Genomic DNA, 15,299 nt, shown 5'->3' on the forward strand with positions numbered 1-15,299 from the left:
AGTCCTAAATCTAAAAGTTTAGAACCAAGAATATGGAACTTCTATCTTAAGAAAGCAAAACAAACAGTGAACTACACTCTATGATATTCCCATTCAGAAAAAAAACTGTCATATCAGTTTCTCCTGGTCACAAAACTTTTGTATTATACATTTTCTATCTTGAATAAAAAGTGCCATTGGCAGTATATTTTCATATTAAAACTCCCCAGTTTTCCTGGTTTGATTTTTTTAAGTTCACAAAAGCTTTCCTAATGTATGATCTTGCTGTACATACATTATACACCCACTAAATTAGTACACTGTATTAGTTTGATATGCTTAAACTGAGATGGTTACTGCATCAAGATCTTAATTGGAAACTAATCTTGAGAAGAATCTATAATTTGAAAATATTATAAGGTCAATATACTTTTGGCCAAATCAAACAAATACAACAATTAAAGAGTGATTCAGAGAATTGTGCTGTAAAAATAAAAATATTTCACAAGAAAGACTATTTTTTAAGCTGTAGCATCTCCGTTTTACTGTGTGAAAATTAGTTAGGAGTAAAAAATAAGCCTTTGCTTGCCTTCTCTCTCCCACAGGGCACCATCTAAGGAAAATGGTTAAATCTTCAGCAGCCAAATATATCTTTTCCTATGGGTGAAATGTTTTATTATGGCAAGTCAAGCCTGAAGAAATGGCAATTAAGGAGGACGTTGAGTTATATTCTGCATTAGTTCTAAAGCAAAATGAAGCAATATTTTTCCCTTTAGGATCATCTTCAAGAGGGTGATACCAGTAACAAAAAAAGGTTATTTTTTCACAAAGTAGTGATAGTAGTCTTTAGTCAGCCCTTTTTATGTGACTCTTAACCAATGCTCATGTTTAGAAACTACTTCTAGATATATAAGGAAATGTAACTGACTTAGCCAGGACTTTTTTTCTCTACCATCCTGAATTGCTGACTTTAAACACAGAAGAAATTGTTTCTACATTACTCAGATCAGTTTGTAAAGAAATACATAGAAATACAATTAAGACACAGAAAGTTTTCAAGCTTCTAAGAAAAAAAATACATGGAAAACTGAATCTGAATTTTCTATCACCTGTGTGGACACAAAGGCAAACTACAATGCCAAGTTTTGAAGGATTAAACTGCATCTTGCTGAGAGAGTTGGCAGAAGTGAAATGTGAAGTTCATGCTTCCATATATACAAAAAATGTGAACAAATGAAAGAGTGTAAAGAAAATTAATAAATAAAATATATCTTTATTATTACTTTTGTGCCAGTGTTGTACCCAAGAATCTTTGTTTTTTTTTTTCTTTGAAAAGTCAAGGATGATCTTCTATTAAAAAGTGCTATGAAAGTGAAGTCTCTTCAAGAACATATTTTCAGTTCTATGAGCAGTTCTTTCATATATAAATAATTACAGAGCAGTAAACTTTTTAGTTTCTGTTTATATTTCTTAATGAAAGACATTTTAAACCAAATTTTAAATAGTCTTCCAATACTCATCCAGCTTGCAAGGGTTTCTCTTTCCCTGAATGCATTAAAAGACTTTCATAGAACAAGTAGATAATATTTTCTATTTTCTCTCTCATGTAGGATGGAATGCAGATTGATGCAAACTGTGAAAATTTAAATGAGTTGAATTAATAAAAATGGAATGTTTACTCCATTATCATTGAAGATCATGGTGATTTTTAGCTCCGAGCTATCTTGAATCTGCCAAGTTATATGTCTAGTCCTCATTCTTATTGAAGTGCTCCAAAAACACTCCTTCATTTTCTCATATGTGTGAACATTTTTTTTAATTTAACCCGGAATATGCAAAAAAAGCATGTCTGTTTAAAACACAGTTAAGATCAGACTACTGAGATGCCCCTGCCTGAATTAAGGTGCAAAGGAGACCATATGCCAAAGTCAATAATATGGATTTTATTCAACAGTAAATGTGATATAGAGAGATAGTAAGAAACAGAAAAGAAAGTGAAGAGAGAGATCAAGCAGAAGACAGTCACCGCCCCTGGATTCAGTGACATGCTCTTGGTCCTTTTCAGCCTTGGCTTCTTGGCAGTGAGGGTCCTGATGTCATTCAAAACTTTTCATCTGTTTCACATTTTAACAAACAATAGAATTAATGTTCATTGGTTACACTGTTCTCTAATGCTAATTACTCCACGTGCTCAGTCTTTCTCTTTTGAGTCAGTGGTTTCTTGGGTCATTGGGCTGGGAGATGGGGATTGCAATCTGGCCCTGCCAGAATTATATTTTGGCCAGTCTGAGCTGACTTTAGCACAGTTGGTGAGCTTTCATCATGGCTCATAATTTCCTCATTCTTTATGTTCATTTTCAGTGATACATTCTCCCCAAGCTATGTTAACCAGGTATGCACAGAGGAATATTTGTGGGGAATTCAGTGGTCATTGGCAGTCACAGATGCCATCTGTCCCATAACTTGTAGTGTTCTTTCTTTGACCATCATCATATACATGGTAACTTGAGACTCCCAAAGATGGCTAGAATTGGGGATTCTTTGGCCTGGAGAAGAAGAGGCTCTTGTGTGACCTTATTGTGGCCTTTCAAGACATGAGGGAAGCTTAGACAAAATCTGAAAAGGGATGGTTTGCAGAGCTGTGTAGTGATAGAACAGGAGCAATTGGTTGAAAATTGAAAGAGATATTGAATTGAGATATTGAATTGAAAGAGACTTATACTGGATATTAAAAAGAAGTTCTGTGCTGTGAGGTTGGCAAGGCACTAGAACAGGTTGTCCAGAGAAGTTTTAGATACCCCATCTCTGGAAGTATCCAAGGCCAGGTTGGACGGGGCTCTGAGCACCCTGGTCTAGTGCAAGGCATGGCAGGCAATGTCAGGGGGGTGGAAACAGGTGATTTTTAAGGTGCCTTCCAACCCAAACTGGTCTATGATTCTATGAACTCTTATGAGTCGCTGGTTCTTTGTTAACAGAACAGAAATACATGGGATGGTTTTTGAAAACAATTTTACTTTGCTAACAATAAACTAGGTAAAATTTCCTATGGTTTTTAATGAAATTATGTCATTCTTTTACTCTTTCTTTTTCATTAATTAGTATAATGAATGACAATATTGGAAACAGCTCATCACTATAGTGAAGAATATAAATGTGACCTCTTTGGAACAGTTCACTATACTGCTGCATAGCCAGGGTTGTATTGAATAGTTCATCTAGTCTTGGTACACTGGTTTATAAGAGATCACAACAGAATAATGGTTGATTTAATCTGTTTAAAGAAGACAAAGGGGTAAATTTACTCTAAGTTATGCTCTTTCCACTGTTAAAATTACTCCAGAAGGAAGTGTTTTACTATTAGGATAAAAACCCTTAAACTGGGGCTTTTTGGCAAAGTTTTGGTAACAGAGAGGGGGCTATAGAGATGGCCTCCATGAGAAAACAACAGAAGCCGACCCCATATCAGACAAAGCCAGCTACAGACAGCTCCTAAGAGATCCTGCCATTGGCCAAAGTTGTGCCCACCAGGTGCTAGCTCCTGTCCCGTATATATCAGAATAGGTAAAAATGCTGCTCAGCAGCTGTGACAAAGAAGAATGAGAAGAAGTGAAACCAACAGCTCTGGAGACATCAATGTCACAGAAGAAGGAAGGGAGAAGGTGCTCCAGGCACTAGAACAGAGGTTCCCCTGCAGCTCCTTGGAGAGCAGTGTGGTGGGGAAGGCTGTGCTCTTGCAGCCCATGGAGGTCTGTGATGGAGCAGAGATCTCTGTGAAGTCCGTGCAGGACCCCATGCTGGACATGTCAGGAGGAAGGTGCAGCATGTGAAGAAACCATGCAGGAGCAGATTTTCTGGCAGGAGCTGTAGTTCAGAATTCATGTTGGGACAGTCTGTTGCTGAAGGACTGTGCCCCATGGAAAGGAGCCCCATTGGAACAGCTCATGAAGGAGTGTATCCTATGGAAGGGACTGCGTGTTGCAGCAGGGGAACAGCATGAGAAGGAAAGAGTGGCAGGGAGGAGCTGTTATGGGCTGATACACACCCCATTCTCCACCCTCCTGTGCCACACAAGGGAAAGACATACAGAAGTCAGGGGTGAAGGAATGAAGCTTAACCTGGGAAGAAGAGGAAGGAGAAAGTGCTTTTAGTTTAGGTTTTATTTTTCATAATCTTATGCTGTTATTCATTAGTAGTAAGCTGAACTCCCCCAAGTCAAATCTGTTTGGCCCATGAAATTAACTGGCAAGAAATAATCATGTTCTTAGCTTTATTCTAAAATTCTTTAATCTTTTTTCTCCCTCTGTCCTATGGAGGAGCATCTCAGTGGGCACCTGGCAGCCAGCCATGGCTAACACACGACAATGCAGAAAGGGAATATGACCAATGATTATTTGTATGTAATCATCTACAAGCTTTCATAGGGCATTTAATTTGTAAAACAAATTATTTTTCCATTAGATGTTGTAAAAGCATTTAAACTTCCTATTTCTCAACACAATTTTAAACAAGACACCTGGCAATATATAATAGGAATAATGGTGCAGAATTAGTACACAGTGAGAAAAGAAGAAAATATGAGATTAACTATATGTTATATTCTTATGTAAAAATGTATTTATATTCTTATGTAAAAAATTTGAATTAATATTTTTGTTGCTTGTACAGGGGAATTTTTCAAAATACATATCGAAGATACACGAATTCACATTAAAATATTTCTCATTATGCTTAATTGTTTTCTTAGAAAATTGCCATATCACTACATACTCCATACAGGAATCTTTTTGTTTTGTTTTCTTTTTCTAAGAGAGAGGTGTATGATTTCATTGAGCTCTAGTTAATGCCCATAAGCCATTAAGAAACAACTAAGAGTCTCCAGAAATATGCTGCCATTTCAAAACTGTCAAAGCTGTGCTTCTTAAATTCTATTTGTGGATTCCAATAAAGTCATGCCATGTGTAATGAGAAGCTTGGTAATACATTGCCTTTTAAATCCATTTATATTTTTATTGATTATCTAACTGGAAGAAAAGCATTAATTTGTTAACAGAAATAGCATTTTGTTCAGTTAAGATGATTAGTAAATCCACTTTTATCTTCTGATGTGTTCAATAATTGATGGTATGTTAAAATTTTACTTTAAATCTCTTACAAAGATAAATCCCAAAGCTTATACGGTAAATAACATGGTTTTATTTGTCCTGTTCTTATCTATATTTGTTTCCTTTCAAATGGTAATAGCTTTAAGAATTATTTTATACAATCTTAGCATAAGCATTCATTCATGGCCCTTTTCTAATTATGATCAATAGATACCTGAAATGGCATTCCCTGGAAAATATTCTATTCATGATTAAAGGAGGCAATTGAATCACATTTGCAGTCTTAAACAGTTATATTTGTTGAATATATTTAGAATATCCTTTTAAATTAGTGTTGGGGTTTAGGTAATTTTAATTTAGACTGTACAAAATTATGAATAGACCTTTTTTTATTTCGGTTGACTAAAATTGCCTGTCTTCTTCCTGAAGTCACATGATAAAACATTTGTAATAGTAAAAGACATCCAAGAATCTTCATGTTTTCTGAGAAATAATATGCTTACTGGCATATTTTAAACACAGCATTTAAGGTTTCTTTCCATTTAAAATGGGGAAAATAGACTCAGGTTATTCTGAGAAAATTTTCAGTTGAGAAAGTAATGGAGACAAGTGGATTGGGGAATACAAGGGTAGAGATTTCAGTAGGAAAAAGTCACAAACTCTTAATGAAACTGATAGCTCCCAATCTACTGGAGACATAGCTCTGGACTGGTCACAGGTCCTTCATAATTATTCTCTACCGTTAATCAAGTCAATATTGCAATAAATGCACATTATTTTCTCCTGTATCTTGAAAAGTGTTTCAAAGTACCCTAGAGGGAGATTGAGACATCCCTCAGAAAAGTAGCACTTAATTCAGGAAGTAGGAAATCAACATAGCATGGACAACATGGGTTCACAAAGGTAAAGTCCTACACTATTAATTTGATATATTTCTATGATAAAGTCATCTGCCTGTGTGTGAAGGGAACATGGTAGGTGTAGTTTGTCTGGGTTTTACTAAGGTTATTAATTCTGTGCCTCACAGCATCCTTCTGGAAAAATTGTCCAACTGTGGGATGAGTGTTTTTAGGGTGTGCTGTGTAATGAACTGGCTGAGCTCAAAGGGTTGGACTGAATGGGGCTACATCTGTCTGCCAATTGACCACCAGTAGTGTTCCTCAGAATTCAATTTTGGGGCCCATTTCATTCAATATATTTATCAATAATATATCAATATATTTATTAACTATCTGGATGCAGGAGAAAAATACACCATCAGCAGGTTTGCTAATGATACCAAGCTGGGAGATATTGTTGATTCTCTTGAGGCATAGGGTGCCTTGCAGAGGGAACTAGACAGATTGGAGCATTAGGTAATGAATAATGGGATTAAATTTAACAAGAACAAATACCATATTTTGCTCCAAGGGTGGAGTTATTTTGGGCACTATAATAAACTGGGAGAGGAGTGGCTGGAGAGCAGTTTTAGAGGAAGAAACCTAGGGGTGCTGCTCTGCAGCAGTCTCAGTGTGAGTCAGCAGAGTGCCCTGGAAATCCTGAGGGCAAATCCCATCCTAGGATGGCTGAAACAGTGCAATCAGCCAGTCAAATGAAGTGATCATCCCCCTCTATTCAGTGCTGGTGTGGCCTCACCTTGAGCGCTTTGTACAATTATGCACCCCAAATTTAAGAGGATATAAAGGTCCTTGAATGAATCCAGAGAGGGACAAAAAAGCCAGTGAAAAGGCTGGAGGGAATGTCCTTGGGGCAGCATCTAGGGATTTCAGGCTTGTCCAGCTCGGAGAAAAAGATATTGAGGGGCAGCCTTGTTGCCCTGTTCAGCTTCCTGAGGAGGAAAGGTGGAGAGGGAATTGCTGAACCCTTCTCCCCAGTGTCCAGTGACAGCATGCATAGCAATGGCTCAAAGTTGTGCCAAGGGAGGTTTAGACTGGACATGAGGAAGCATTTCTTTACTGAGAGTGTGGTCAAACACTGGAAAAGGCTTCCTAGAGAGGTGATCAGTGTCCCAAAGCTGTCAGTGTTTAAGAGGCATTTAGACAATACCACAATACCCTAAACAACACGCTTTAGCCTTTGGTCAGCTCTGAAATGGTTGGGCAGCTGGAGTAGATGGTCACTGTAGAGCTCTTCCAGCTGAGCTATTTGGACCACAGACACACATAAATAATTCTTTCCTCTCTTTCTTTACATGTAACAGTATGAAATAATACACACATTAATGGTATTAAACAAGATTTAATTGAGCATTGTGAAAATTATTTCCATGTCTTTCTATCACTGTTTACAATCAGTCTGCAAAACTGATCCACATAAAAGATTAATACTATTTATTATCTTAAAAAGGAAAATAGGAAAGACTATTTTTTTCCACTCTTTTGGGCACCACTCATCTCAAAAGATGAACAGCTCAATTATTTGCAACCAGATTTAAGGTTAGTTTTCTTGGCTTTCCCCTAATTAATCTTGGTGACATTGAGCAAATCAGTCCTGCACAAATCTATAAATCTTCTCTTTCCACATGTAAAATGTGAAGAGGAATGGGTGGGAACATTGGTATATAGCATATATCATAGGTGTATATTTAAGATCAGGAATTATTCTAGTATTATTATGGAAAGGTCATAAATTAACATTCTCAAACATTCTCAACTGCAGCCACAATAATCATCCATCATCTTATTTTGACTCACTTTCAAGTGACTAATTTACAGGTTTACTTCTTCAGAGAGGCCTCTGAAGTTCTCTGTGTAAGTAAAGATGAAATAAATATTTTATTTAGATAATAGAAGTAGCTGAGTTTTCTCTGTCTCAATCAATAGGGACAAATAATGAAAAATTAAGGCATCTTGTGTGGTTTATAAGAGGCAAGAAAGAAAACTAAAAGTGCTATTCAGAAGGTGCCTGAAAGTAAAATACCATCAATAATTGATCAGAAAGATATGTGCGGGATAAATGTCAATTTTAACTACCCCAAAAGAAACTAAAATTTCCTCATGAGAAAGAAAAGATACTGTACTGGCATTCTGAAATTTAAATTTTAAAACTAGCATCATGTGATGATATTTTATTGTCACCATGACTTTTAGACCAGCCAGGTGCATCCCACCTGTTGGGGAGTATAATACAGGGAACACAGAGTTTATGGTAGAATTAGAAAGAGCAGCAGAAACTAGTTTCTGGTTTGATTTTCCTTAATATCCATGTTATATTACCAAGCTGTTAGCACAGAAATTATCTACAGCACCAATTAAGCATCATTTGGTTTTCCTACAGATTTAGGAATAGATAGAGGAAAGATAGGAAAATTTCCCCAGTGATTCCTAACATTGTTTGACTTTATTTTTAGGTACAGTTATTACTGTGGGCTGAAAAGATACTCTGGAGCTTATAGGTATTTTGGCCAGTGCTGAAACCATACTTCATCCTTAAAAGAGCTATATTTCTAATGGCTTGTCAGAGGGAAAAAAGAGAAAGATCTTATCTCTAAAGCTTATCTAAATGAGACAAGCTTTTTTCAGTAAGATGTTGTATTGCCATAGTTTCAAGTGCTTCAGTGTAACCATAGAAGTACATTTGGCTGTGACAGCACTTTAAAATCAATAATTATGCACTTTCCATTTCTATTGTTCACATCAACATTTTCAATGCAGCCATTTCATACACTGTGGCATTGTGAAGATGCTGGCATAAGAAAAGCAGATGGAGTTTTAAAGAAAGTCAGCATGCCATTTCACAATGCATGGAACAATACCAGAAATCTTTTTTCTAATATAAAACCTGGAACCAGTAAGCTAATAAAGGGAGGAAGTTTGAATTATGAAAAAAAGAATTATAAATCTTATTTTATTGTCAATTCTTGTGTTACATGTTTAAAAACTCCATTTAAAAATAAATTGTCTCACAGTATCTCTGCACCTTTTTGATCAACCTGTGAATCAGCTAGTGGCAAAAAAGACAGAATTCCCTCATTGTATCCTTAGCACGTACTGAGAGGTAGTGGCTGAAATTATTTCAGCATTACAAGCATGAAAGAGGGTTTAGAATGTATAAAGGTAGTCAAAACACAGCTACTGCTGCTCTAGCATCCTATCTCCAGCAGCAACCTAAAGCTCAGAGAGGGTGATAAGAATATTTTGTTCCCAGCTTCCAAGCATCTGCAACTCAAAGAATTCCTGGGAAAAATGTGATTCCTGTATAATTAATAATCTTTAATGCTTTTCACTTTTTGTATGGTCCTAGGTTACAAAAGAAATCAAGAGATCTAACAACCCCCTCTTAGAAAAGACACAGCTTTAAATACAACTAGAGCCCTCAATTACATTTTCTGTTTATAGGGATATAAGGAATGAAAAAAATGTATTGCTGAGCAATTACAGCAATCCATGTGAAACAGGATCTACACATATTCATTATCAATTGCACATGGCAAACAAAATTATAATTTATGTCTCCCTTGATGGCTGAAAGTGGCTGATGTTTTTATAAATTGTGAATTTTCTGAAGCTTTCAAAATCTGCTTTTCCAGCTTATGTTATTTATGTTACTTCCTGCATGACATTTACAATTTTTTTTCATGGCCAATTAATAAAGTAAAATTTAAATGAAAATGTGATATGTAGACAATAAGGTAAATTTGAGACACATTAATTTTGTTATGTGATGAGTATAAGAAACACATAAGGAAAGGATATTTCTTTAATCTAAATGTGTATGTGATGATTTTTGGGTATTTAAAAGAAAATATCTTTTTTCTTCTTCTTCTTTTTTTTTTTTTTTAATGAAAGAAAAGTGTAATACACATGTCACCCTGGTAGAACTGAGGGTCCTGTGATCCTGTGATATAGATATTTTTTTCCACTGCTGTATGAAAATAAAACACACAAGCAAAGCAAGAAACAAACCACTGATTCCCATTTCAGACTCAATGTCTTCCCAGACAGAATGTGAACCTCTCTCATAGACCATGCCCGTTTTAAAGTCCTTTTTTCCAAAGGTAAAATATGGGGCATTTTATGTCCACCTTTTGATTTAGATTATAACAGTTATAACAACTGGAAAAGAATGACAATGGTCGACATAACTTCTAGAAACATCCACCCTCATTCTAGCATATTTTCCTTGGTTCTTATAGAAAATCAGGAATACATAGAAAAAATGCATACAGCATTTCTATATATATCTGACATGCACTTTGTCAATGAAACTTTCTTGTATGACTTTATGAATGATGTTTACTTCGCTTTGCTCTTATCCTTGTTGCTGCAGGGCTTTTTGGTGATCTCCCATATCTTCACTCGCTGTTGTGGTAGAATCTCCAGCAACAGACAAAGAACTTTTTCTGGTCCCAAATCCTCTGTTCACTTTCTTCTGCCTCTTCACTCTGAAATGGAATTTTTAAAAAGGTGTGACCACAACATGAAACAGAAAAGTCAGTTCAGGCTTAAACAGTTGCAGCTCAAATTCCTTCTAAGAAAAGGATTTTAATAGGAGACATTAGAATTTAGATGAGAAAGTCTTTCTGTATTGTACACATTGGATAATTTTTCAGCTGATTCCTGAATAAGAAATGAAAAAGCATAAGGTTTCAGAGCAATTACTTGGAATTTTCTTTCACAGTGAGAAGCAAACTACAGTTTTGATGACTAGGAACCATTATTTATTGATTGGCTGTTCTGAACTTCAGTCCTATTGTTATTCAAGATACATTTAAAGCACTTTCAACTCATGAGTCTTTTTGGCAAAAAGGGAAAGTGGGGATTAGTGTAAAAGATTAAAGAGGTCTCAAACTCATGATTTGACAGAATTCTAGCCACTAGTTTAACATAGCATCTTCATATTAAATTAATAACAATAAGGAGATATATTAAGCACAATAAAATTTATAATTGAAACATAACTATGATAAAAGTATGTTAGTTTTTATAATTTTTAGTTGATAAGTTGAATTCCTAATAACAATGTGCAGCAGACCAAGAACATCCACTCAAGCTGGGTGCCAGAAACTGGCTATTACCTTCTGGGGAATTTAGAGCACAGCGAACAGACAGTAGCCGTGCATAGAACAACAGACATTTATGAAAATTTAGGATATTAAGTACACCCAAAGTAGCCCTACAAGCTAACTCAAGAATACTACATGTAAGAGTGAGGAAATAATGTCAGATCTAAACTGGTTTTGTGTTACTAGTTTTTATTTCATCCATGATTAATTAATTATGCTTTAAGCTTAGGAGCACACATCTCCATTTCCCTCCATGTCATCTTTGCACTTCCATTCAAATCCTACCAAAATCCATGGTGCAATTACCAAGTTTCTTGTCCCTTTATGTGTCTTGAACAGGTTTTCAGAAATGAATTCACAAACACATTGTTTTACTTTTGATTCTGGGACCCCAATGTCCAGTGAACAAAGTCTGAATAAAATGTCAAGGAACCTGAGACTTTTTATCAAAATATGGAGACTTTTTACCACTGTAATGGTACCCAGTTATCTATTTCCAATTGCAATCCATTTGTAAATCCATTCCCTGGCAGTGTGGACAAGTCAGTCATGCCACTGTGCACACATATCTAATCTAATCTGTCTACCATTTATAAAACAACAATGTTCTTAGAAAAAACAGTGTCACATGTCAAAAGCATTTAAGCTGCCAAAGTGTAAAAGCCTTTGAGCTGGCATAGCAGTGTAATTCTTCATAGCACCAGGGACCCCATGATGCTCCTGTCTACTGATTAACATCCCCACTAATTATTCCAGATACAGACTGATTGCCAAGCCCTACTTCAGTAAGAATCAATAAGCCGGCAAGTTCTTCACCCTGCTGGATACACAAGACTAGGCTGTGCAGCAACTTGGTTGATGTTACTGGATTTTACTGGAATCCTTTTGAAAGAGATGGCTGTTTCTTTTTTAATTACTTTCATTTAATGATTTCCAATAATGACTGCCTTATAAAAAATTCTAGATAAGTTATATGAACAACGTCTTATTAAAGTACTTGTGCAAAATTACTCATAGTTCTATCCTTTCCCATTCATGTGCTAATCAAAGATATATTAATATAAACTAAAAATATAATTCCTTAAAACTAGCAACTAAAAAAGTTTTAAATTAAATTATAAGAAAACAGACTAAAATATAGGGAAAAATATTAGGTTTAACCAATGCTATGGACTTAAATTACTCGATTTTCTGGGAATACACACAGTAAATTTTTAGGACAAATCAAGTTATTTGTTTTTAAAATGTTTCTTATTTAAACATTTCAGAAACAATTTGTCTGGCATTGCTAGATATCATGTAAGGTTATTGACATTATAAAAAGTTAGGAGACTTGCATTATGCCTTCTATTTCATATTTAAACTAATGCAGTTATACATATAATGAGCTGCTACCAGAACTGCTGTATGAATATTAGAATGGTAAGTTTCAAATGTTCAGACAAAAATACTCACATTTGACAGAAATTACTAAGTCTTAGTTAAAAAACTAGCCCTGATCAGTAATGTCTCATAAGACTTAAGAATGTTTACTTACCAGCTAATGTACAACAATGTCTTTTTATTTCCACATTGTTTTAAACAGTCTTCAAATACCTCCAGTAAGAAGCCATGAGATCACAGCTTTCGGTAAGGGAATTTTTGCCAGGATATAAGTGGAGTAAGTCATATGTATGTCAAAAGGATTTGGCCCAGTTGCTCTTTTCTGCTACATGATATATTTTCTCTGACTACTTCTGGACTTCTCTGACTTCAATGTGTGTATTCCATGTGATGGAAACAATGAACAACCTATTTAAATGTGAACATTTATGAAGATTGGGCCATAGAAAATTAAGGAAACATTTCTCTTTGGTATTCTGCATCAGCCAAACTTAAAAATAAATGGTAGCCAGGAAATGATATTGCAAGAAGTTGTATTTTGTTTCTCAGCTGGAAGGGTGCTAGGAGCCAAGAGAAATGGGAAACTTTGCTACCAGCTGGAGCTAGTTGAGGTTCTTTGGGGCAGTCAGGGAAGAAGCTGCTTGCATGAGTGCTCAGGTAACAAGAAAAAGGACAAGGGAAACAGGCCTCAAATTGTGCCATCGGAGATTTAGATATTACCAAAAGTTTCTTCATTAAAAGGGTTGTCAAGCACTGAAACCAGCTGCCTAGGGAAGTAGCTGTGTCATCATCCTTGAAGGTGTTCAAAAGACGTGTAGATAGGATGCTTAGGAATATGGCTTAGTGGTGCTGGGTTAACTGATAAACTTAATCATCTTGAAGGTCTTTTCCAACCTAAAGGGTTCTATAATTCAATGATTCTATGGTTGCACCATCCTGGTTGTGCAAAGCCTGGTGAGCTCTGCAGCTGTTGCTGTTTCTTTAGCCATCTGTTTGTCCAGCACTGACAGCGAGTCGAAACCCATCTGCATGTGAAATACGCAACTGTATTTCAAATTACTGCCAGACGGGGGCTAAGACTATGGAAAGCTTAAAAATAAATGTAATAAGCAACTGCTCTTGAAGAAAATTTTAAAAATGGGGTCTAAATTAATAAGCAAAAGAAAATGCATGGGTTTCAAACTCCAGATAAGCAAGCAAAGCATTTTAAAGCCCTTTTCCTGACAGCAGACAAATAGAAAATGCTACCAAAGTTAGCTAACAAAATCATGAAAAGACACAAGCATATAAAAAGGCAGCATGCCATATGTCCACCAATATCTGGTACAACAAAAATATTAAGAAAGCCAATAAGATTGTGTCCCCATTGTACCCAGGTATACAATAACATATGGTACATTTCCTGCTTCACTGTGCATTTCCTTGCTCTTCTTGTTTAGCATCACTATTTTAGAGCTCAACTAATATAGTTTGTGCATGCATTTCTCCACAGAATATTTTAAAAAAATTCACTGCTGTTTAAATTAATCTCTTTTTTTAGTGAAAGTGCATAGTAAGTATTAATGGAAGGTAGGATTCTTTCCAAACCTTAATTAGGTGGAAGAGCTAGATAGAACAATTTTAAGGTAGCTACACATGATATAAATTATTATTGTCATTTTATTTAATCCTCACACAATTTGCTGTAATGATTCTACAGAGAGACATTACGAGGTTGTTGTTTATTTTAATCAATGATGACTTCCCAAGGACAGATGTGTGTATTTTTCAGGAGTACAGATTAGAGGCAAAATCATAAGGGATTAGTGTAGCAGCATTAAAGAAAATACAACAAGAAACATAAGATGATTATATTCTGATAAATATCCACCTGTACATGTGGACAAGAGAGGAAAATGAAGATGTATGAAATATTTTTCTCCTTTAAGGACAGTCATTCTTGAAACACTAAAGTTTAAGTAATTTCTGGATTTCCAAAAACATGATGAACGTTATTCGTAAAGCACATTATCTCTCTTTTCGGTATTTACAAATTCCATAGGCCTCTTAGATGAGCTGAATTTTGCTACACTAACTCAATCCTATCAAGGTTCCGATTTAAATTTAGGACTTCTGTGGAAAATTATAAACAGTTCTCTTCTCAAAGGAATACTCTTAACTATCTCATGTGGTTTTCTAAAAGGCATATATTCTGTCATGAGTTTGTTAGAGAAAAAGAAATAAGAATGAAAATGACCCCTTACCACCAAAATGTCACCTACATGCATTAGATGTTTTGATCAAATAATTTAGACCAAATAATTAACATCCTGGATATGTAATTTTTAAATATAAAATATGAGAATTTACTTTGCAATAATCAACAGTAAATTTCAGTTTGCAACCACTTCAATTTGTCATTTACTGTCTCAACTGTGGTGCTATGCTAAGCTATGTTCATGAGTGGATATAGAAGGAAGGGATCTCTGGTTTGAAACCAAATCAGAGTCAGAAAGGAAATCACTATAAGCTTTAGATAGCATCTACTGGTGTAAACTAAACTAAAATTTTAGACATGTATTTATGAATAAAATAATTAATATTCTGAGTGGAATTACAAGCTAAGCCAAAGTTATAGAACATGGATTTATGTCAGCTTCTGCTTTAATTAAAATGTATTTGCCATTTAGCATTTGGGGACTGTGAAAGATCATGAGTGAACATATGGATGTTGAATTAGGTTTCATATTTTACACCGCAGAAATTATTCGAACCCACTGTAAACTCACCCACTATGCCATTCCAATCTCTAAATATACTACATGTGCACTCAAACAGCATAACTTTTTCTT

At 35.4% G+C, this 15,299-nt stretch overlaps 1 protein-coding gene across 10 annotated transcripts in view; it reads right to left on the reverse strand.

The window, feature by feature from the left end:
* Positions 1 to 7,303: 7,303 nt before the first annotated feature.
* The window catches only part of CCDC102B (coiled-coil domain containing 102B), a 142,443-nt gene continuing 134,447 nt past the window's right edge, over positions 7,304 to 15,299 (reverse strand). For all 10 annotated transcript variants that reach the window (XR_014952843.1, XM_085571885.1, XM_085571882.1 and 7 more), the window contains one exon: positions 7,304 to 10,464. Coding sequence is in view for 8 of the 10 variants with exons in the window: in XM_085571885.1 (XP_085428011.1) it covers positions 10,375 to 10,464 (90 nt within the window). In the remaining 2 variants the exon portion in view is untranslated. The remainder of the gene's footprint in view (positions 10,465 to 15,299) is intronic.

Source organism: Lonchura striata, chromosome 2, assembly GCF_050655825.1.
Source record: "Lonchura striata isolate lonStrDom1 chromosome 2, ASM5065582v1, whole genome shotgun sequence".
In the NCBI taxonomy this organism is placed as follows: domain Eukaryota; kingdom Metazoa; phylum Chordata; class Aves; order Passeriformes; family Estrildidae; genus Lonchura; species Lonchura striata.